A 25,095-nucleotide genomic window follows, 5' to 3' on the forward strand; every position below is an offset into this window, starting at 1 on the left:
TCAAATGACAGGCACTACTTCTCTCCACCAGCTTTTAAAGAGTGTGTGGGAAGCAGGGAAGGCAATAAATTAACAGCAAAACTTCCACCAACATACATGCAATGAAGAGAAGAAATTTTATTATAAAGGTTTTCTGTTTTAATGGCTCTAAAAACATGTGAGAAGAGAGTATTGTATATTTCTGTGATAATGATGTGCCAATTTTATGGAATTCTCTCTTGCCTCTCTATCAGTAATTGCTCAGAAGTGTTGAAAACATAGTACATTCCATTTTTCTTCCTGGATACCTTTACTAATCCCTACTTCTCCCTCTCCTGAAGTCTTTATCCCTCTCCAATCTGCACTATTACACAGAGAGTGCCCATCTCACACCAGATAAAAGCCAGGTTTGTGGCAGGTTGTGAAGACAATACCATTGTTACCAATTAGAAAACTTTAAGCTCAAAATTCCCACCCAAGACTCATGAATATTTCATACAAGTCTCTTAACAAGAGGCCAAATTGCCTTGGTTGGCAGGCTAAGTCTATGGGCATTGGGTGCACAAACACAAGCTGTGAAAATAAAAAGGAATAATTTGGCATCTGTTGCGTATTAGGAAGTGTTTGGAGCAGCACTCTGGCAGGGACCTCCAAACCTGCCATGCAGTGATGCACATTTGTGCAGTGAAATGGTTGAAATGTACACTGACTTTTAGGAATGAGCCTGGTGAATATGAAACAGCTTCTCTGTGTCCCAGTACTGCTGCCTAGAATTAACACTGCACTGGCTCTCACAGCCAAAGATCCCTCTGAATTATCATAGCACAGCCTCCTGCATGCTATCCTGAGGATGCAAACTCTCCTGTACTAAAAGGAAGACTTTTTGGTACACAGCTAGTGCCAGTGTTAGCCACTGATTAGCCTCTCCAGTCCCAAAGAGTGATCTACTTGACACCCAAATGAATGAAGAGGGAAGAAACATGTTACAAACCCAGCAAATTCAGCAAGCCATGAGAAAAAGGGGTGGTTACTGGGAGACTGTTTCATCACCTGTTGACCCCACTGCCATCACTGAGGTATAGATTTTATGCAGAGTCCTCATCAAAAGAATCATTTCACATCTCTATCCCACCCACAGGACAACTGGTTACAAACAGATACTGATCCAGAACAGAAATGTGTCAGCTTATGACATTCAGGTCAGGAAATGACACTGGTATTTGGTGGAGAAAAAGGCAAAGCACTTACTCTGGGGATGATTCTGGGGTTAAATTAGACATCTCTTCTGGTGTAGGTACTGCTCATGCACGGACAGCCAAAGAGAGGGAAGGAGAAAAGAAATTTGATGATTCAGTACACCTTCCATTTTCTGCCTGACACCAATGAAACAATTCTGCACTCACTTGCATTTGCCCATTGCCCAGTTAGCCTCTGCAAGCTAATTCTGACATTTGAATGCTGGTCATATGTCTCTAGATCTCTGCATCTAATCAAGTGCTCCATTTCCAGGCTCACTCTACCCTTCCTTAGATCATTAGGTAATCTTGCACTGGCTTCAGTGGTTTCTGGTTCAGACCCAAAATCACTGTGCCAATGCAACTGCTTTGCAATTGCTTCACAGCCCAGCTGGATGCAGCTCAGTCACTGCTGCAACTCTCTGCAGTTCTCTGGCCACCTCAGAGACAACGTCACCGACCATCACAGTTCAAAATGTAACTATTCCATGGCTGTAATCCTCCTTTCCTGTAGGATCATGTCCTGGTACCCTGTAAAACCACAGGGTGTTGGGAGAGCTGCTGCTGACATTCAAGGATAAGGCATGTGACTTTGGGTGCCCTTTGCTGGCATGCAAAAAAGCCACCTGGAGCCTGAGGAAGAAAATTTTGCACATCTCAATACTCCAGAGATTTAGAAAACTGAAGTAGGCCAGCATATATGAAACCAGTGATTGTATTAAGGAGATTTTTGCACCAATTACCAAAGGAGGCAAAAAAAGGCATTAACCAAGATCAAAAAAGCTGTGCTTCAGAAGGACAATTTCAGCCTATTGCCTCTGGCTGTCTTTTTTTTTTCAGCATAAGGCTCAGCCTGTGGCTGTGGAGAGGCAGTGGAGCACAGCCACAGGGGAAATGGCTGAGCCCTAGGTTCACTTGCAAAGCAAGTGAAGAAACTGAAGACATATTTTCTTGCAGTCTAAGAGCCACAACAGAGAGAGTAAGAGCTGCATGGATGGAGTGTGAAGTGGGCTCAGGAGATGCTGTTGGAGCAGGGGGCAGTGGCACAACGGAGCCTGCTCACATGCGGGTTAGGGCTTGGCCGACGCTATCATTCTCATTTTCCACACCAGTATTCACTCTTGGTACACAGAATTTGCAGAGCCACAGACAGAAACGTTCAGTTCAGGTGCTGAACGTTTGCCCAACCCAGAGAACCACCCTGTATGTCTGGGTGAGTGCTCACCTTGTAATTTCCGACGATGGAAGCGAGGAGACCCCAGGAAACTATTCTTGATGGAGTTGAGCCGTGTCCTCCAAGGCATTCCTCCAATGCTGGGGCTGGATGGTGGTGTTGGGTTGGGTGTGCCTGCTGGGCTCTCCTTTGGCGTATGAACAGGTGTCCCCTTGGGGGTAGGGAGGGGACTTCCCCTTGGAGAGGGGTGAGGGGTGACCTGTATGATGGGGATAGATTTGGTGCTTGGGTCAGTACTAGAAGGGAGCAATCTAACAGGAGACATAGGGTTGGTCTGCACTTTAGGAACAGCCAGCTGTGGGTTAAAGCCGGCAGCAGGCGAGCGGCCCTGAGCATTCTGCACAGGGTTGTTCTGGGAAGAGGGGGCGCTGGTATGGCTGGCAGGGAGTGGGTTGGATTTAGTAGACTGGAGTGGTTTTTCAGCCAATTTGCTCTTGGATGGCAAAGTCTGCGTCTTTGGGTTGGGCTGAAGTGCTGGCTTTGGTTGGAGTACATGTCCAGGCCTGGAGGCGTTCCTACAAGCATCAGGGTCCAAGGAGACTTGGGGTCGGGGAGAGAAAGGGAGGTCGGAGGTCTGAGGGGGGATGAAGAACTTTCTGATAGGCTACGAGACAGACGCAGAGTGTCCATGCACATCAAAAACAGTGAAATACGCAAAGAGCGGGCGAGCAGAGAAAGGAAAGTCAGAATAAAATCCATCCGAGTCACAAAGATGCACCATGTCACAAGGAGACACAGGAGATGGAGGTGAAGGGGTAGTGGGGGGGAGGGATTTTGCAAAGAAACGAAAACAAACAAACAAACAAAAAACAAAAAAAAGACATGCAGTTAGCTGGGAACACAGCATATTCAACAACAGCAGCAGCGGCAGCAGCAAGAACAACAGTGTCATAACAGGCTTCATCATATTAACCAACCACGTGTCAGCAAAGGAAAACAACAGAAAGAAAAGTACAACAAAGGAACAAAGTAAAAAAAAAAGAAAAAAAAAAGAAAAAAAAAAGAAAAAAAAAAGAAAGTAACCAAGAAAAAAAGAAGAGAGAAATGCCATCTCTCTGGGATTGTTCTGATTGCCCTGCAGTGAGAGAAGCACGATGCTGTAGGGAGGTGAGGAAGGGGAAGAAGAACCACTCAAGCCACAGACAAATTGAGATGTGCCAAGAACGGGACCACCTCTTTCCGCTCCATGTGCCCATATGCAAACCCAGTAGAGAGATGAGACTCAGAACAGGTGTGTGATACATACAGAGTGGCAGGGGATACACACAGTTATCGCACACACCAGTCAGAACCTCTTTCCTTCCTCTTTACCCCTGGCTGGGTAATGCACCAGTTGCAGCCACCCATTGCAGAAAGAGGGGGAAAAGGGAGAGTGATGCCACCTGGGCACTCTCTCTCCTCCCCTAATCTGGAAGGTTAAATTGCTCAGCCTTCACTTGGAAGCTTCAGAGCACACAACACCACAAGAAATATATGAACTCAGATTGGTGTTTGATTTTTAAACTGCTACAGCAAAAGCTTCAGTGAGGTCTGGTAAATTTATTTATCTGAGAAGAGATGGTACTTTCCATCAGACTTTATGCTTCTCCTCCAACATCCCTCATTGCATTGAAGGATAGCTTGATAATTGGAATTTCTGTCATAAAGTCGCAGCAATATTTGCCATTAAGTCCCAAGTCTAAGAAGAGGGTGGGGGGAGCCATTGTTTTGTAAGACACAGTTTAAAAAGAAAAAAAGACAAGCCAAGTTCATAATCCCTCACTGAGGTATCAAAATGGGATTATGATTTTTTTTCCCAAACAGGAACATTTATATATATTAAGAGATATTTTGGGAAACCATTCATACTTTGACAGCAAACAGCAATAGACAGACTTGGAAGGGTAGAAGCCTTTTAAGGGATATTAGCAAGCTAAAAATCACATTTAAAACAAACAAAAAATGTCCTTACAAGTCATTGCTACTACCACCTTAGATTACAAGTACTGGAATAATTGTAAAAATAGAAATATTTATATATTATAATACATATTATATATAATATATATACAATATAATATAATATATATTATATATTATATATATATATATAATAGCTCAAGATATTCAGCTTTGGTCTACTCTTAGATTCTGATTTCTACAAAGTTCTTACCTATGAAAAATTACGCCATCACCATTATTATTATCCATTCTTGACACCTAAAAGCCATAATCAAGAACTAACCAGACATACCAGGTAAGCTTGCCTCAAATCTCAGTCCCAGGTAAACACACTACGAGTTTCCTTCCTGGGTGTAATGGATTAGCACAATGTTGCCATATTTAAAAGAATTGTAGAAATGTATTTAATACTTGTGTCTTTAAATTTTTTGCATCACAGTTCTGTAATTACTTCAAAGAACTTAGGCCACCAAAATGAAAGGAAAATCAGTACATCAAAATATCTGTATTAATATTAGGATTGTAAAGTTAAACTTAAGTCTGCCATGTTGCTAAATTCTCATTGTCAATGAGCAAGGAAGGGGAAAAGATGAGGAAAGTGGTTAATTTGTGGAAGTCACCATTGGCATCTGACTATTAATTATTTGCAAATGACACCAATGGATAAAACTCAAAGACTGTTAATTGCAAAAGTTTCCTTGCAATTTTCCTATCTTACATGTATGATGGTTTAAGAAGCAGATTTGAAAGAAATAAAGTAAGATTCAACTCCCTCTCACGCCATGAAGAATCTGAAGAGGCACCCTTAATTATCACATATTTAATAATGAAATGAAGAACAAGATTAGGTCTCGATTTCAGCTGGTGCAATGTGGAACACCATTAGCAAGATCTTGTGAAATTTGAGAACTCTTATTTGCTGCTGAATTTAATTCCTCATAGAACTGAACCTAAGCAGTGCAAAAAGTAAAAGGTGTATTTGTTTTTTAAAGTATGTTCTCTTTCAATAATCTAAGGTGCTATTAGAAGCATAAGTAAGGACGTTTAAAAAAATATGATTTTTATTCCAACATTTCCTTTTAAGCCTCAAATGTGACCTGCCTTAACAGCATTATGATCTGCTGAAAATGACATCTGATTTCAAAATCCCTTTGAAGACTATTTAATCAACTGTCTATTAAGTAATAATGGTAAGATACAGTGAATATGGGACAGATCCTGTCAAACTTATTCTTTGATGCTGTCCTACTGAGATGTCAGAAGTTGATCCCAAGAGATCAATTAATGAAATCAAGATTTAGATTTGCTTCATTGGTTGCTTATTTTGTGCACAAAACTGTTCCCATGCTCTTTTCCAATACATTTTGCAGTGTCATAAGAGTTCTCAGATCTCTGCTCCATTCCACTGGCAACCAGAAGCCTCAGTTCAGAAAGAAGGAAATGGATCTTCACTGGTCCCTAGGACTTTAAAGACCTAGAGGAGACCACAAGAACACTTATGCCAGTATCAAAATGGGATAACAACTGGCAGGAGCCCAAAATAGGTTTCAGAAACTAATTCAATCAAGCAAAGTGCTGGAAGCTTTACTAGACTATAAACTTAGAGCTGACAGTGTGTCTTTATTCACATGAATTACACAGAATCTTAGGGTGGAACTGCAATTTCAAATACTTGGAATACTGATGTTATCTTCATACAACTAAGAGTAGATCCATAGATGTATCCATACCCTATTACTTGGACTATATAAATTTCTAACAGGGGATAGCATCTTCTCATGGAGTCATGGGAAGTATGTAGAAATCCTCCAGAGACTCTGGGCCAGACATTTAGGTAACATAAACTGTCACAGCCCAATAGCCTTTTTGACGAGGTCTAGACTTCTGTTAGGCACTGCAGTCTTAAAGTGACTTAGCTGACCTTTTCAAGCACTAGAAATACTCACTTTTATCCCTAAAGAAGTTAACAAGAAGATGGGAGCCTCTGTCATTGCATTTAGAAACCATTTCAACTTCACAACAAACGTACTATCAAGCATGTGTTCTACTGGCTGAGTATCAGTATTGAGCATCGGTATTTAGTTGACTGCATGCTTAAAAAGGGCATGTGAAAGTACCTTATTTATAGGGATTTGAATGTTCTTTACTCATCCTAGTCTGTCAGCTTCTTGTTTTCCTTTTAAATTCGCTAGCACTCAAATTTCTGTAATATATTTGCTCTGACTTCCTAATACGAGCTATTCTGAGGCAAACAGAAGATAACCAGCATGTTTTGGTGCTTTAGTGTGACCTAATTGAAGGCAGCTGTGAAATGGTTCCTGATCATTTGGTCTGAAACCAGGCTGTATGGAGACCTCAGCTGGATATGGAGTGTTTAATCATAGCAATGTTAGTCTGTGTGCTTATGAGACTGAAAAAGGGCAGGGGCACAGTGAGATCCCTGCTAACAGTGCAGGGAACATGTATGAGAAATTCTCCACTTGCATTTGCAAGCAACATTTCCCTCACCACCCATGAAAATTTACAAGCTGCCAAGGAAAAGCAAAACATCCCAGCTAAGAGCCACAGCTCTGGTGCAACAGATGTTGAAAAGCATCAAGCATGTGTGAGTGGATTGGACCAACAGATCTTGAAGCAGCAGCACTTACCCTTGGACTGCTGAGAGGACTGGTGGAGAGCCCAGACGATGCTCCGCTGATTGACCGAGACCTGAATGGACACAACAAGGAAAACATCTCTCAGAAAACTCAGACAAGTAATAACCCTGAACACCAGCCACCACAGGCACAGGCATGAAGTGAGGAGGAGGAGGGAGGCTGTCACAGGAAAAGGACATAACTCTTTCCTTTTCTTTCCTTCCACTATTGTCATGTTTTTCAGTTGTCCCCCCACCAGTTCAAAAAAATGCTGTTGCTCAGGGAGAATACTAGAATCCTTTTTGATTAAGGCAGTTGCTACTTTCTTTTTGGTCATCAAGCACATGGAAGCCATTAGGTCTGCTCTGTGCAAGTTGAACAGCTCAGTTCAAAAGGATGGTGAAGACATTCATACTTGTGCTGAGAATTCTGTTTTGCACAGTGCTGGCGGTTACAAAATGAGACTTTCTCTGTCACAAGCAACATGGAAAAATACCATGTGTACAAGGCACAATGGCAGGGAGTTCTTCCAGGTAATAATTAAAACCCCTTAAATCAAGTCCCCTTGACTCAAGCACACAATCATTTCTTATGTGATGACTTCTCACTGAAATCAAAGATTGCATTGGCATAGCCCTTTCCCGCTTCTCACTGATGGATTTCACATCTTTGCTCTCCAGTGAGACTTCTTGCTGCTGCATTAAGCAAGCCAGGTTTTCTCTGTGGACAACGAGTTTTGCTTTTGATGATGACTTTACTAATATCAAAATTACAGCTCAGGTACCCTCAAAAAGAGGCCAGTCAAGGGAGAGTGAACTGTCCTATCTGCTGACAAGGTCATCTATACTGTTAATGGTCTTATGCTCTCCAGCAAAGGCTGCCTACAAAAAATGTCAGCTGCTGACAATAAAATGTGCAAATGTGCTATGCTAAACGTGGTGGAAGAGCAGACAGGCCAGACTGCACAAACATTCCAGCAGAGGAAGTTTCTAGGAGGAGGGCTGCCCTGCAGAAAAAAACCCCACACCATACATATGGCTGTACATGAGTGAGCCCCAGAGGCAGCTGCTTTCTATCCTTTTTAAACAGAAAGTTGTCTTGAAGACTGAAACCTCTTACAGGAGAGAATTTGGCTAAGAAGCTATTTGCTCAACAACCACCATGCAGCAATATGTCAATACAGCAAACCTAACAATGTTTCCTACCTATAATAACCTACCTATAACAAGAGCCATAAGAGCAATTACTTGTCTTCAGGTAACAAACATGAAAAGGTGAAATTCCTGTAGAAAACTGAATGTATGGGTGTATGTATTTTTATGTATGTCTGTCTGTCTTTATACATATATACATTAATAACTGATATAGGTCAGATACCTGATTTCAGCCTATACATAAGTATATAAAAAAAATTTAGACTATAACCTGTATCAGTTTACTCTCTTCAGCTGTTGTAGAATAAAACAAACAAACAAAAAAGTCTCTAAAATGGTCTCACAGACATATATTATTAAATAAATTTGAGTAGTAGAATTCTTTAAAAATAAGTGAACTGCAGAAGTGGCAATACTTCTAAGGAAACAGAAAGCTACAAGTGAACACAATGACAGGTTCTGTTTTCTCGACTTGTATCCTCTGCCCTGATGGTTTTCTTCGTATCTCGTTGCAGTTTGTCCATCACACTGAATAGGTGAAAACCAGAAGCTCTCTCACAGTACCTTTTTTTTGGCCAGATTTAATCTCAGTTGGCACCATGAAAATCTGGGGCACTCATTCTATGCAGAAAATCCCACTGAGGCTTTTTTCTTGTACCCTGATGCAATCTGCCCATCATAGTGCCGCAGCAAAAACTAGAGGCTCACTCTTGGCATTATTTCACACTAGATTAAGCCTAAATTTGTACCATCAAGATCTGGGGCACTCATAAAGGTTTATGCAAATAATATTAAAGTGAGAACTGTCTGCTCCACTTTTGAAAGACTACTGTATGTGCCTTTCCTACAAGTGAAGTAGCTGACTGCAACACAGATGTGCTGTGCAGATGGGAAGTCCATTTAGTTAAAATGTTCCTTGCATGAATCATCAGGAAAAGCTTCTTCCAAACTGTGAATTACAAGAAGCTATAGATTATTTTGCACAAATGTGGAAGGCATTCAGGTGCCCAGAGATGCAGTTAAACACCAGCTTAGAGTTAAAGGAGATGTTCCCACCAACTCTTAATGGTGGTGGGAAAGTCCTCTCTGACACTCACCTGAATTCCAGGGCACTTGATTAAAAGTTCCACTCTGCTATTTTCTTTTTGCAATCAGGTGTTTCCAACAGCCCTGAATGCTCCCTTCCCAATCCCATTGCCTCTTATTTTTTTACAAAAATGATCACATATGTGTAGGGCAGAATATGGAAGTCCCCACCTCCCAGCTACCCATTCTTTATGGAAAGCATTATTTGAAAAATAGTTGTTGTGTACTGTGCTTTCATCCAGCCTAGGAGCCTGAGGCAGGGGACATAAGAGAGAGTTAGTATGAAATCCTCCTGGAAATGCATTCAGTATCCACATGATTGCTATTGAGCAAGATTTATTTCTGGTGCTGATTTACATGCAAAATACGTAAGAAGTAAAGTAGGCCCTTATAGCAAGCTTCAGTTTGTCCACACTGGAAATTGTATATAGGAGCAGTGGAAAGAGTTTAAAGAAGCCTGTGTTCAATTTAAGTGTCAGGGTGAAAAGAGAGCTGTACATTTTCAAAATTCTTCCTCCTTTACCAGAAAGTGGTGGTATGGGATATGACACCAAGACTGAGGAGAATTTCCTTGCATCTTCCTCAATTTAACAAATCTCCCATAATTTACCTTGACAAATGGGACGTGATTCTCAAGCTGGCTGTAAAAACTCAGTACGTGCCCTACTACGTGGTTCTGTACTCCAGAACAAAAAGGGCTAACAAGCAAAAATGACAGATTTGTCCCTCTCATCAAGATCATTTCAGCTGAGCAATGCTGTAATGGAGTTTGTAAAAAAAAAACCAACCACATGCACTGCTCCTGTATCTCAGAGTCAGGTGGACAGAACTGGGACAGGGCCAAAATAAAGGAATTAAAATGTTGCACTATGCTGAAATGCTGTAATGAAAGAACAGGAATTTCAATTTTTAGCCCTCTCACCAGAAAATGAAAGTTTGAGGCCCTACAGGCAACATTAGTATGGCAGACTTACGTCTTACATGTGGAAAGAGGTACGACATCATCTCCATGGCTATGAGATGAATATATATTTAGTGGGAAGTATTTACTAGTGAGTAACCTCCTAAGAGTCTTTACAGGCATTAAATGTTGCTGGAAGTATAAAATCTATAATTATTCCAATAACTTAATACTAAATGCAACAATCCAGGAAACTCTGAATACCGCGTGTGACTCATTTTTGTGACTCTGTGTTTTGCATTTATGTATGCTCGTGCACTAACTCAATGGCAGTCATCAAAAGGTTGTTGGAAATACAAGCAGGAAAGACAGTGCAGTTGCTTGGATAAAGAGCATTCCCTCAAACACAACTGCCAGATTTAGAGACCCAAGAAGAGACTCTTTAGTCCCTTACAAAGTGACACAGCTGTTTTAACAAGCCTGGAGGGAGGAATTCAAAAAGCCCAAAACATAAAGGAGGCAGACCCAGGTTTAGGAGGGGGAAGATGCAGAGGGCACTCCAAACATAAGGTGGACACTGAGATAATTGCAGGCTATTCCTTCCATTCCACAGACTGACAATAACCTGGAGACAGCTGAGCTATGAAAGAGAGGCAAAGGACTGAAACAAAATGTGCATGTGTGGGCTGTAGTTTGTAGCTGTGATGATTTTATACCTTATTCAATCTATTTGATAATTCCAAGTAACAAACTTAAAAGGTCCTTAATTTTAAAGTAATTTTTCACTCATTTTAGCCAGCTGCTGTCAAGAGGAAGCTGTGTGAGGCCAAATTCGCATCAGACCAGTGCTCCCTTACTGGTGAAACTGAGGGGCTTGAATCCAGTTTCCAGCTGGTTTCAGAGAATGCAGAACCCCCTGAGAGGTGCAGGGCTGAAGCCTGACGCTGCTGAGGTGCAGACAGAGAGGAACAGGAGACAGGAGAGTGCAGCTGTCCTGGTAAATCCACCACATATGTAGCAGCACATGTGCAGAGCATCTCTCCATTGCCCTTCTCTCAGAGCAGTTCCCAAATGCTTTAAACGGTGCCCCTGCTAGGACACACCAGTAGAACATAAAAGCTTCACAGCATGAATTTAACATTTCGGTCTGATTTGGCATTTGTTTATTCTTTGAATAACCATCTCCTAGAACTTTTTCTTACAATCCAAGGCGAGTTTGGTACCTTGTTGCAGTCCCAGCAGAACTTGCTTTCATAGCACAGTTTTACCAGGATGCTGAAAACAGCCTCTTAGCTGGTCAAGCTGGAGCCATGCTTCCAAGAAGGGGAGCCTGCAGCATGCATGCAGCGTGCAGTGATGCATCAGACTTGTGTCCCTGGGTGAAATGCCTTAGAAATTTTGAATTGGTTTCATTCCATGTGTGGTTTTGGAAATCATTCCAGAAAATATCCAGCCAACTTCTTATTTGCTTCAAGCATGAATTGGCTGGAATTCGATACTCCTCTTTCCTCGCTCAGTCAAAACCAAAAAAATTTAAACTGAAACTTCAGGGTATGAGACCCCTGACAATGACCTGAATTAACATGCAATAGATGAGCAGTCAGGCTGTGTTAAATTTCACCACTCTTACTTTTGGGTGCCTGAAAGGTACAAACTGCGCTTCCTCACTCCCAGATTCAGGGAATATGTATAGAGTACCTTGGATGTTCCACTGTCTTACAGTCCCAGCCATGCAAATAACACTGTGACAGCTCTTACTGGGAATACTCATGCTTGAGTCAGAAGGTCTGCTCATGGTAATAACCACTTGTAAGACGAAGTCTTACAGAGAGTGCAGAGGAAGGAGTGCAGGTGTTGGTAACACACCTCTTCCTCCTTTCAGCCCATACAGATGGTGATATTGAACAGCACCACCCTCCTTAATTGGCCAATTATACTAAAGTTCCATTTATAAATGGTTCAGAAACAATTAACAGATATTGAAGCATGCTGCAAACACGAGAAGTAATTGTTACTGGTGCTAATTAGCTTTCTCAATGTGTACCCTCTCAAGAAGTTTTTACTGTAGTCTGTAATGATCTATTACAATGGTTTTATTAAATCATTTATTAATATAATATTCTCCTTCTCTTAAGTATTTATAAATGGAACTTTAATTTGAAGTGTGTTTGCATTCTTAGCTGTACCTGTACTGCCTTTTTTGAAAACACAGAGCTTTGAAGATGTATCTGTCTCTAGGGCCATCTGTTCACCTCTTAAGAAAACATATTCTAACAAGAAAGGGAATACCCAGCATTTTTTAATAACATGGATGGGATTCAGTTTCATAAAAAAAAAAATAAAAAGAAGAAAACTGGATAAATTAGGATCCAAATTAACTGGAAAATACCAAACAGATACAAAACAGAGAATGGGTTTCATTCTCAGAAAGTGTCTGGTATCTGCACAGTGTCTGAGGATAGTTCTCTGTGCCCACAGACATTGAAATAGAGGGATAAAGAAGAGAATAAAAAAAGAACCCAAAAGTAAATTATATGGAGTGTGACTCCAACATAAAAGCACACAAACACACACAAAAGCACCAAAAATGCTTCTTCCCACATCTCTCTCTCTCTCTCCCTGCTGTAAAGCCTCAGTCACTTAAGTGTGTCAGCCTGTATTGTATTTGGAAATTGCAAATGAAAAGTTTCTCTACAAAATTACAACAGGTCCCGCAACAGGAATAATCCAAAACTAGAGCTTACCCCAATGGATCAGCACTCGCCATCCTCGGAAAGGGAAAATAAAGAGAGAGGGAGAGAGAGAAAGAAAGAGGGGTGTGGAGGCAGGTGGAGAGAAGAGTAGGAAAAGCAGAGTGAAATACTGTTCGGAGAACTGAAAGGTCATAATCATTGCCACCAGTGCCTAAGTCTTTCCAGAGACCAGGAACACTAGGGGGACAGTTTCATTGACCAGAAAACAACTTTTGTCCCACTCACATATTGCAAACACATCCAACTTTGGCACTAGGGAACATGGAGAGGCACATACTAAGACTGCAAAAAAAAATTCCCAGCCAAATCCGAATTAAAGCAGTCAGCAGAGCAATGGGGTTCATACTTCATGCTGCATTTCTTCTCTGCCTCTTACATAAGGCACAGTTATATCACACTGATATCCAGGAAATTGTTCTTTTTGTCTCCAGTTTGTTCAGTGCAGTGTCCCTCTGTCCCCCAAGCTGGTCTGGTAAGAAGTACTTTTATTTTTGCCACGAATGAACTGTGAAATGTATTGGTTATTAAAGTGTGCATTTCTGAGCCAGCTTGGGAGTCCAGGGTACAAGATTGTAGCTCAAGCTGTGAATCTGCTTTGATACTGCCTTATTAGTCATGATGGTCTTATAGTCAGGAATTCAGATCAGCTAGAACATACCAGCTCAGCAACCCAGCACTTATCTCTGTGGATGCCATCTTGTGCTCCAGGATCTCATTTTTCATTTAAAATAAATTCAGTCTCTGGGTCTTGTAGGTTGCAAAGGAAATCTTTCAAATGTGAATGGAGAATAAATCAATGCTGTGCTGAAAAGAGTCTGAAAAAGCAGTTCTAAAAGCAGACTGAATCTCTGGCACATTGACTTTGAAGGCTAGTGACAATTGAAAACTTCAGTATTCTTAATTTTTATCTACTAACCAAAGCATTCAAAATAAAAATAGAATAGTCAGGTTATTAAGTTTTCAGGGGTGCAGGTAAGCAAACTCAGGAAAGTGTCACCACCTTTTCACATTAACAAAGATTAGATTAGAAATAAAAAAACAGTTTGGTGTTATTAAGCCAAATTATTTTCAAGTTGGATGCAACACTTTTTTTCCTCTCTGTCACCTTCTCTCTCTCATTCTCTCCATTTTCAGTAAGAGGCTCCCAAGCTGCCAGAGCTACCTCTGGCTGGGTGAGGAAAATCCATTCGCCACAAGACAGAAATGCCAAATTTAATATATGACCAGTAGATTTCACAGTTTACTGCTCAGTGCAACTAGCCATGCCTCCAGTTACATCAACATTGCAAGTGCTGGGCTGAGCCACCAAGGCAGTTTTGAGAACAGTTAAAATGAAAACGTAGTCAGAATAGGACAAAAAAAACTGTTGTGCTATGCATTGATAGAGAAGTGGAAAGAAGCATTACAGTAAGTTCTTTTTCATGTGTTTGAGTGACACTCCATTTATATTTCAGCCTGTGAAGTGCAAATTTGGGTAACATCTAATTCATATATATACAAATATATGTATATGTTTAGGAACAAATGCTGTCCTCAATTGTACCTGTACCAGTCTATCTACAGTGATGTAACTGAGAAGAGCAAATTGACACCCACTGTATATACTGGAACCTGTGTGAATATTTATACAGAAAATACACCCATTTTCACACATGCAGAATAGTAAAATGTAAATAGAATGGGTGCAAGAAGGTTCAATAATGTTTCTTTCAAGTCATTTTCCCAACAGGGAAGGCACTGAAGAGGTTAACAAAGAGAATGGAAAGCAAATTAACAATAGGGTAAAGAAAAGGGGAAATGAGGTTTAAAAAAAATGAACAATCCCAGGACACAATAGACCCAGAAGCGCAGACATGTGCATTCCCTATAATACTGAAGCAAGTGAACTACGGAGCTGCAGCAACCCAGATACAGAAGAAGAGAAGCACTGAAAGAGGGGGTGAAAGAAAGTCAGAAAGAAAAAGAAAAAGAAAAAGAAAAAGAAAAAGAAAAAGAAAGGGACAGTGGCCTCAGCTACTAAGACAACCATGTGCATCTAGAGGGAAGGGACCCTTAAAGATGCAGTATTCCTTTAAAAAAGGTATCATAAAATTGGACAGTTAAACACTGAACAAAAATTTAATGGCCACCCTGATTATGTGACCCCATTTTGCTGGGGTCCTCTTTGCTGCCTATCCCTTCCTTTCATGTGGTTGTGTGGGCAGATCTAGAATCCAGGTTCTCTCACATTCCCACCACTGAGGTCCTTCATTTGAACTCTTAGAAGTGGGAGGGAGGTAAGATCACAGCAAGTGTGCTCCTCAAAAATTCAGCCTGGTCTTTGAATGAGCAGGACTGTGGGTGATCCTCAGGAAGTGCTCTAACCTTCTCCTCCTGTTGTCTGAAAAATACCACCTTTGAGAGGGAACACAAAATGCCTATGTGGATTTAAGAAATTCCCACAGAAGATACTGAAGTGTCATTTCTTCTGCTCCTAATACAGTTGTAGCAGCTGCCAGAGAAGGACAGAGGGACAAGGACTGGTGCTCAGAACATCTACTGAAAGACTCCTCTCCTGTCACAGACAGAACTTCTGCATCTCTTATACTGGACCTAATTCCTAATTACTAAGAAAAAGCTCACCTTTGGAGTAACTTTAGACTAACTTTCAATGCAAGAAGTGCCACATGTTCAAGAACAGAACTTACATACAGGGAGTATCAGAGAAAGGAACAGGAATTTCCATGTCCATGCTAACAGTCCAGGAAAGCCCAGCCACTAAAGGCTGTATAGCCACTACTTCTTCATGGCTGTGGAACTACAAGGTTGCTAACAATTCAGGTCCAATCCAATGCTTGTTGGTATTTTGGCATCTTAGAGAGGGTACTTTACACACCACATGAGGCACAATCTCTCCTGCAGATGCACAATGTTCCTCACTGTGGCAGGTTCAGGACTTGAAGCACTGACCACAAAAGACTGTCTCAGACTGCAAAACGCCAAAACAGTCCCTCACACACTCCTGTAAACCTCCTGAGGCTTAAAGACCACCTTTATCTCTGTATAGAAAGATTTCTGTAAAAAGGGGAAATGGAAAGAAGAATGGTTTGCCAAGTCCATTGGTTCCTTTAAGGAAGCCATTGCTTCTCCCTTTTTGAATCACATGCCACACTCGTAACCTTTGGGTAAGCTAAGTGTTTGTCCAAAATGCGTAAGGATTACATTTTGATGAAGAATTATCATTTGGGATGCCAGTTTTCAACAAAGAGAAAAATTCTTTTCCTCTGAGACCAAAATTTTAGAAACAACGTGAACACTGAAAACCGTCCGTTGTTGGGAGTTACCCTTTCTGTCTTTCTTCAGCATCTGTCACTTGAACTGCTAGATTAGGATCATCCTCCAAAAACCCTGTTTTCAATCACGTTTTCCTCTTGTGTCCTCTGAGTAGTCTTAAAGAGTTTGTCTCTTACCAGAGGTCCTTAATATTTTGTCTATCAGACTGAATTTCCAAAGATTCCTACCACTGTTGTCACTCGCTCAGTTGTGCTGCTGTTTCTAACGCTGGGAATGGAACATTCTGGGCTTTCCTAGTGTTTTATATTCCAATCCTTCCCAAAGAAGTCTTACACAAATACATCCTCTACCCAGGCAGAACTTCAACTCATGGCAGAACTGAACCAGAAATAGCAGTAGGATGAAATTTTAGTGGGGAAATCATTGGTACAGTCCCAGGCTGCATTGGGGATAGCCTCAAATGAATGGTACTGTACAAAAACATACATAGTGTGGAGCTGGAAATATCCCACCCTCTTTGCTTCTCTCTAAAGAGAAAAGAGAGAACAGCTCTGTCCCCACACAGAGAAGGTAAGTACTGCATCTTTAAGGTCTCAGCAGTGAGGTAGAGGAGAGGAACATATTGTCAGTGTTTATACCTTTCTTCTTTGTTGAATTTGGGATTGGCTTCAGAGATATCCAGGCTTTTACTGAACATTGTTTTACTATGGCAGGAACAAAGCGAGAAAACACAGTTACTAGTGTGGACATTTTTATAAAAGAGAGTCACCTGTAGCAATGCTGGACACCCAGCCCCCCAACCCATCCTCCCCTTTTTAAGCAATGCTCTGAAAAACCTTTCTTTAACTTTACAGTCATGTCTCACACCTACATAGTGCTCAAGTTCATTATCTTCCCCTGACTTCTGAGGTCTAATATGACTTCCCCCATGCATACTTGTAAACCTTGCTCTCCTTTATCCAATTTAAAACCCAGGTATCACCTACTTTGTCACAGTGTCCAGGGAAAACAGAACACGCCTGAAGGCATTCATTGAAAATCATTTATTACTCACGACTTTTCCAGAAGACCTCAACACTAAGCATGCTCTCAGAAAAGGTTAGAATCAGACCACAGAGCCTCTAAGAGGAACAGTAATCCATTTTGTATCCTAATTTGTAGGGTCCATTACCACTTAACTTCCAACTCTCTTCCCTATACTCAGTGTATAGAGAAATGCACTTCTTCTCTTCTTGGGTCTGAATCCCTGCAGCTTAGAAGTGAAATTCCCTGTGCTTTGCTAAAAGGGCAGCTCTCTGTAATATATTTCACTGGTAATATGCTTCCCTCTTTCACAGAACGCTGCTTCCTAATGTTAGCTGATCTCTCATGCAAGCTCTCCACTTCAAAAACTAGAAGAAAATGAATAGTTAATGAAGCCCATTTTAGAATGGTTTTTGGACTCTCACAGCAAAACTGCTGAAAATTTCTGGTATATTCCCGCTGGATTCTAGCTTCCATGGAATTCTTCCTAATCTGTGTGATTTTAGCACAAGGGACAAATTTGCTGATGTTAAACTAAGCTCAGAACCGAATTCTTTTCTTTTGACATTTCAATGAAATACCAGATAGTCTGAGAGGTGGGGATACCAGAACAGCAGAAGTAATTAAGATGTAATTATGAACCCGTTTAGTTGACAACTAGCAGGGAAACCCAAGAATTAACAAAACTTAGTCACCAGTTTTAGAGGGGCTAGAGTTTGTACATACCAACTTTGCCATTTACAAAGATCCATTGGAGAACACCTGGAGAGGTTGGCACAAGCATTTCAAGGAGCCTGTAAGCTCTTTTCTGTGTTTCCCTTGTCCATTATTCAAAACCAAGTCACTGAAGAACTGTTTTTCACTTAATACTTTCTCAACCTGCAGGGCTGGAGGCCGCCAAGTTTTAAATTTAAGTGGAAAGATATGCCCTAACAAGCTAAGACCAAACACTTGTAGGGCCCCCGCATGGTTACCAAAAGCACAGATCATGATACAGACATGTGAACCCGAGGTTGTAACATAAATCCTCTTTATGCAAGCAAACATCTGTTTACTACTGGGAAAGAGGACAGTAGGAATAAATCTCACAAGACACTTGGGTGTGTTTTGCCCACTGGTTAGAAATGTATCTTTGCCAGCTCAAAGAAGAAGCAGTGGCACTGTGTCTCCAGATGTTTATACAAGTCATCTGTGACTGAACAGGAGACCTGATTCCATGGTCAATCTTCCTAGTATTTTAAGATAAAAGCACTGAATTGCTGCCTCTTGAGATTAAAAAAAAAGTACTTCTTAAAAAAGCATGGGGGCTCTAAACCCTGCTGCTGTAAAACCCACTGTCAGTGGGTCATTTAATGGACTATTATATGCAACTAGCCATTAAAAATCCCCATTCTTGGTGGAAGGCACTTGTCACTTTGTTACTGACTATTCTGACAGATGGTGCCCCATCAGCAGTGCATTGTCCCCGGACACTCCTCATGCAGTGGGGTTCGTTAATGAAGCCAGTTTGAGTTATAAACGACTGTGCTGCCAGCAACACAAAATGTGTCGTTGTCATCTCTGGATGTGGATGGGATGAATTATGGAAGCTCACACGTGGAGTAAAATAACATCTTCCCTTTAACCCCTTAGAAAACAAGCACTACCATGCCTATCATCATCAATCATGGTGTTATTACATCCCTTCCTTCATCCTTAATCACACTTTTATGTCTATTCCTGACTTGTGGTATGCATTGCCCCATATCTCTTTTGTGCCTGCAGGTTTTGTTTCCTCCTTAAGCCAAAGCCCTTCTTTACTGCTGTGCAGCCTGGATATATCTCTACTCTGAACTTATTCCAGATCTTTTCACTTCCTCATGTGCAGAATCGACAGAGACACTTAAAAGCAAAATACTTTGGGTAGCAAGACATAGTTCTGCCTCTTCAGGCTTCTGAATCCAAAGTCAAAGTTCAGAGTTGGAAGAAAAGGCTTCAGCTCTCAGAAAATGCTGTGATCAATTTAACACCTCCTGTTTGTTCCATCCAGTTGGATATTCCTTGTGAAGGAGCCTTGGGGTGGGGGAAAGTGATAAGGCATATCTCTGCCTGGCTCTGGAGCCTCATGTCACATGCATCTCCCAGCAGCAGAGTAAACACTGCAGGTGGAACAAGGAGTCAGTGTTGTGCCCATCCTTACTCCTTTGAGGCCTGTTAGGAACACTGAGCACACCCTGTCCTGAACATTTCCTTCACCCACACCTCACACCAAATCACATATTTGAGACAGGTTTCCAACCTACAATATGTCAAGAAGTCTTTATGGCAGTCTCAAGGCCACATATCCAGTCTGAAACAAGTCCTAGCAGATTCTGGAAATCACCAGTCCTTCTTCACTGCACATAGAACTGTAACAATTGCCAGGAAAGGTTTCCAGCAGTTCTAGGGGCCTCTGGAATATCTATGAAATTATTTCATGCTCTTCTCCCAGTTCTCAGTCAGCAAAGGGAGCTTCTGGGCACAGCCAGTTTTTTTTTTTTTTGTTGTTTTGTTTTGTTTTTTTAATTTTTTGGGTTTTTTTTAACAGATCTTAAGAGCTGAACAAATAAAAAATTATGTCAAAACTGAAACAGAAGTTACAGCATCATCATCATCATTCATATATGGGAAGTGTTCTTTTATATTGATTGATTAATTCAAGTATGAAACCAAATGAATGTGCTTCCCTTAGGCTAGTCGTAGGGACTGAGGAAGCAACTTCCATGGTTCACATAAGTGAACGTCCACAGCTCACTTACTCTCCCAGAACTTGCCTTGAGGAGACACCATTTTCCTCTGCTGTTTCTCCACAAGACTGACACTTTCTTTGATAGAAAAGAGGCAAATTATACACATTCCATCACTTTACAAGCATGTGGTGATTTATGTGCCATTTCAGGTGCATGCTGGCTCTGACAACACATTTTGGAGGCATCTACAGATGCCTGAACAGGGCTTTTTAGGTTCAAGTTGTTTTGATGACATGGAGCATGGACATTTAACTTCAGGTGCCCAAAAGCTAGGAACCTAATCCAAGATAATCACCTAGATTCCTGTTGTAGGCTCTGGAGACAGAGAAGAACAAGCAGAAGGTAATTTATCCTGTTTGACAGGACACACGTCTGAGACCTCCCAAAGCCTTCAAATGTCCCCATTGCCCAAGCTTAGACTGCATGCCCATGTCCTCAACAATAAAGAAGAGGTGAGGTGAGTCTTCCCTAGAGGACATGGTGGCTTCCTGAGGAATAGCTGCAAGCCAACAGAACCCTTAAGGTCCTGAGTGCACAAGCACTGCCGGCTGCCAGATCATGTTGCAAATGTGACTGGAAGTTGTAATGAGTGCTGCTGCGAACAGAAAAGCCTCACAGCTCCTTTGTATGTATAACACAAAAGAGGGGAGCAGACCCAGGCAGGCAGGGCTCCTGAGTGAAGCAGAAACCCACCTCTGTCCGTGTTGTGCCATTTCAATAGCTCTGCGAGCAGGAACCGGGGATCCACCGTCTGTCACACTGAGAACCTCCATGGACTTCCTCTCCGGCCGCCGCTTCCCATGCCTGTTCAGCATTGGGGAGTCCACACGCTTCCTGGGGGGATCTGCACGGAAAGAAAACACTGTCAGCTGAATTTAGTTGTGACTTACCTCATGCAGGTTGGTTAAATCCTCTCTCAACAATTTCACTCTCACACCTCCCTACAAAGACAGATCTCTTCATGATGGAGGCGAACATTTGAAGTTTCTCCCTTCTTCCAAATTTGCAAGCGTCAAGACATGCAATCCACCTGCAGAGAGAAGGAGCCCTGCCACTGCCCTAAAGGTATTATGAGCACTGTAAAATAGAGGCACAACTATACCGCAGCTTGTAGAAATTAGCTTACAAAGCTGATAACAGTAATAACAGGATGATACACGGTGACAGCATGGACTATAGCACAAGCTGTTAGGCAGAGCATGAGCCATCTAGGGATCCTGTGTATGTACTCAGGTTGCTAGAGCTTGCCTTCCACATCCCTGCCAGCCAGATTAAATGTGACACAGGGACATGAGTACACTCTAAATTCAGAATTGCGTTCTGCTCTGAAAACATACCCTTTTTTGCATCTTTAAGATTCGATTTCAGGTTTTTCCCGCTGATTTATATTTTTCGTCCTTCAGAAACATTACAAATGTGCTTGTCTACCTGAGACAAATGTTCAGTGAGAGCCACACCATGCAGCTTTTACTACTATAGTAAATGGAATGCTTTACACTTTTTATTGGGTAACAATTCTGTGAGGTATCAAAGAGCAACTTTAGCTTTGCAGACTGAAAACTGAGGCACAAGAGTGAGATATTTAAAGGCAATTCATTCCTAAAGATGTTGACAAACATTTACTGAGGTTCTGAGGAGCACTTAAATTGTTCTGAAAAGAATCTTTGGATACCAAAAGGCATTGCAGAAGGTGACTTGCCAAATCATTCACACCTTCATGGTGAAACAGGGAAGCAAATACAGACCTGCTGAGATGTTTTACTGCTACCCCCTCTCATAGCATCAAAACAATATAAAGAAGAAAGGCAGAAAAAAATACAGAAGGATTTTCTTTCCTTAGGTTGGGCTATTTCAATTCCCTACCTCTATTTATAGACACATTTTTAATTTTAGTGTAGAGTGACCACTTGTAAAAGAAGGCATCCTTCACCCTTCTGTTAGAAAGAAGCTCACAGTGCCCAGTCCTTAAGGCTTCTTTTTCTGCCAGGATTTCTGTGCAAAACCAGAAATACCACACTTGACAATTCTACCTCTACTGCCCGTTCTTTATTATCCTGCCCTCCTCACACCCACCATGTACTCATTTCTTCTCCCTCTAACATCATGTTTTTTAGAACAAGATCTCTTTGAGGCAGAGCTTATCCTTGAAACAATGAGCATAAGCTAAGATGGTTCAATGCAAATGGATTAGTGATAACAACTGACCCCATTACTGTATAACTCAAGTACTCTTTGTGTTAGCAGTAATAATGTTCCTCTTAAAAATTAATTAGGAAAAAAGTGCAGTTGTATGTCACTCCATTTCAAACTCTCCCCAATAATAAAAAGATAGTAGAAAATGGTAGAGGCAATGACCTCTAGATAGGAAAAAAAAAGAGTGCATAAAGCTGACAGAAAAACAAAGGGAGATAAACCAAATAAAGCATTCATACTGTGTGACTTCAGCTGCATACGTGCAAGTGGTCAAAAGTAAGCTGGGACAAGGTTTATACATTTCAAACTATTTGAACTTGCTTCTTCAAGCAAGTTCAAAATATGAGAAAGAATTCATGCAACAAAACAACTGGTGGTTCATAAGTGTATCTACAGCACAGTAACACATGTAACAATGATGTTCTGAGTGTATATATAACACAAAATGGATACAAGTTTTGTAGCAGGATATCAGACATAAAAAGGTAAAATAGTGCAGTTTAAAAGAAAGGAAGAAGGAAGATGAGGAAAGCATTAAATGTCAAAAGAATGGTGATGAATAAGCCCAAATAATAGCAGCTAAACAAGAAATATATTTCTTGTTTATCTGAAAAAGACAAGAAAAATATTTTATGAACAGATATTTTAAAAGTCAATTTGATCCATGCATGTTCAAAACAGAAATGGAAATTCAGCTGAGTGACATTTACAAAAATGACAGGCCACTTTTTAAAAGTCTGGACTTTAAAAGACATCAGAGAAGAAATTTGAAGAGGAATTAGCTAAAAACTCAAATGACAGTCTTCTGTACAGCCATCAGAAAGAGAAAACCTGAGAGAAGGACATTAGCCAGAGGGGCCATGAGGGAATCAACTGAACAATTGAGGAGGAGAAGGATATTGCTAACAAGCAAAATGATTCTTTTATATCATTCCTTGCTGCTTAAGATGCTGGAAGATATCGATTTCTAATCTATAGTTTAAGCTATCAAAGACAGAGAATAAGCAAAAAGAGCAGGTGGTGAAACACACCTATAAATTCAGGAACAGCAATTCACAAAAGTTGGATGGAAAATACATCCAAAGCTTGCATTAATGTGGTTGAGCTTCTAATAAAGGTATTTGATGCGCATTTAAAATTGGCTACAATTCTACACTGCACAGGACTGAGAGTAGCAAGTATTGTACTTACTTTTTAGAAGGATATGATTAAGAAATGACAGGGCACCATCACTGTCAAGACTAAAGATACTAAAAAATTAGTTAAATACAGACCCATCCTGTCATAATGACTGAAGTGGTGTCATACAAAAGCTGTAGAAGATTTTGCAGAAGCCTAGGAATTAAAAATAAGAAAATCTCCAGTATTTGCCCTTCTCTTCTTTGACTCTCTGAACATGGTGTAAAAAAATCAAACTGTAGTCCAGTGACAGTGACAGTACTAAGGATGCATTTTTCTTTTATTTCACATCAGAAAAGCAAAGCCATTCCTAAGGATTTTTAAATAAGAAGGCAGAATCATAGGTAATGATCCAATTCTAAATCCGCCTGGTCAGAGGTGGGAAATAAAGGTTCACCTTCTGAGTTTGGATGAGGCATCTCTATCCTCTATATCTGTTCTGGCCCAACCTTTTGTTCTCTAGTTTATTACGAAACTTCAGCCCACAAAATCATTTTTCTCAAGCAGACATTAGTTGACATTCATTCCTTTTACTGAGAAGTTTCTCATTCCCATGTTTTCAAGTAAAGAAAATGGAGGTGCACAAGGAAAATGTTGGAAATGGCCCTTCCTTGGCCCTTGGAAGAAACTTCATACAGCTTAAACAGACAAAGGGACACCAGAAGAAAGAGCAAGCTGTAGCTGGCCATATTTTTACCTGCATCCATCCTTTCTGAGACTTAATATGCCAACAAAGATGAAAAAGCAAAATACTCTCAGATGCTTATTTTTTTTTTTTGGCAAGGGCTCAGACAATGCACAACTCTCATGAACATGGTTTCTTCAAGCTGCTATTATTAAGCTGTTACTTTTTCTCTGCTTTTCTTTCTTTATGCAAGGCCATTGCTAATGGCTAATGATGAGATATTCATCAGACACATGACTGCTTCTAATTAAACCTTGCCCCATGTTCTCAGAGATACCGCTGGGAACAGAGGACATGGAAACCCCCTGTGGAAGAGAAAAATACAACATACAAACACTCAAGGAATAATGCTCAAATGTGAGGGTGAGGCACATAGATACAGTCAGCATTTCTCTGTTAGAAACATTTTCACTCCTTGCACAAAAAATACAAGAGTGGACCATAATATTTCCGTTCAAAACATGAAAATACTTTGGCATGTGGAAGAGATATACAATGCATTTAAGGCATAGCTAAATATTCACTTACATGCTGGGTTTGAAGGTTCTAGAGTCACCTTGTCTCTTTTCTTATGACAAAAGCATTTCTAAAACAAGATGATCCTGTCCTTACATGGCAGGATAATCTGTTTGAGTCAAAAGCTGATTAGCAGAGTGCTAGGTGACAAACTGCACTGAGCAAGGGGCTTTTGACCACAGGACCTGCAGCTGGCACACCTACCCATCTTCATCAGGATCCCTGCTAACATGCTTTCTGTAGCCCTGTCCAGGTAGGAGTTTAAAAACTGCTGTCTTAACAAAGAATTTTCAACTCTCCTTCTGCAGAAGAAATTTCCCCGCAAAATTTTAGGGCCTGGAACATGGATAGGTTAACAATTCAATGAAGCATTAACAAATGCAGTGCAATATAGCACTGCCCTGAAAGCTTGTGAGATTCCAGGCTTTCCAGTAAAAATAAAGGGCACTTTGCTTCTAGTCTTCAAAGTGCTGAAGTACAATACCTGAAAATCTCCACACTTCTATGTAAAATTCTGTTTCAGATCATTGCTAGAAGTG

General features: G+C 40.9%; 1 protein-coding gene across 9 annotated transcripts in view; it reads right to left on the reverse strand.

Moving 5' to 3' along the window:
• BRSK2 (BR serine/threonine kinase 2) overlaps window positions 1-25,095 on the reverse strand; it is a 301,974-nt gene that overhangs the window by 26,671 nt on the left and 250,208 nt on the right. For 3 of the 9 annotated variants that reach the window (XM_088057995.1, XM_088057993.1, XM_088057992.1), the window contains exons 12-17: window positions 20,677-20,827; window positions 16,831-16,896; window positions 12,911-12,934; window positions 7,038-7,098; window positions 2,440-2,647; window positions 1,228-1,276 (exon numbers count right to left, since the gene is read on the reverse strand). In XM_088057995.1, coding sequence (XP_087914121.1) covers window positions 1,228-1,276; window positions 2,440-2,647; window positions 7,038-7,098; window positions 12,911-12,934; window positions 16,831-16,896; window positions 20,677-20,827 — 559 coding nt within the window. Of the gene's footprint in view, window positions 1-1,227; window positions 1,277-2,439; window positions 3,053-7,037; window positions 7,099-12,910; window positions 12,935-16,830; window positions 16,897-20,676; window positions 20,828-25,095 lie in introns of all 9 variants that reach the window. The other 6 variants (XM_088057991.1, XM_088057989.1, XM_005522357.3 and 3 more) reach the window with 4 other exon arrangements.

The sequence above is a fragment of the Pseudopodoces humilis genome, chromosome 7 (genome assembly GCF_049639895.1).
Source record: "Pseudopodoces humilis isolate 2021_Gansu_Grassland_sample_001 chromosome 7, ASM4963989v1, whole genome shotgun sequence".
NCBI lineage: Eukaryota > Metazoa > Chordata > Aves > Passeriformes > Paridae > Pseudopodoces > Pseudopodoces humilis.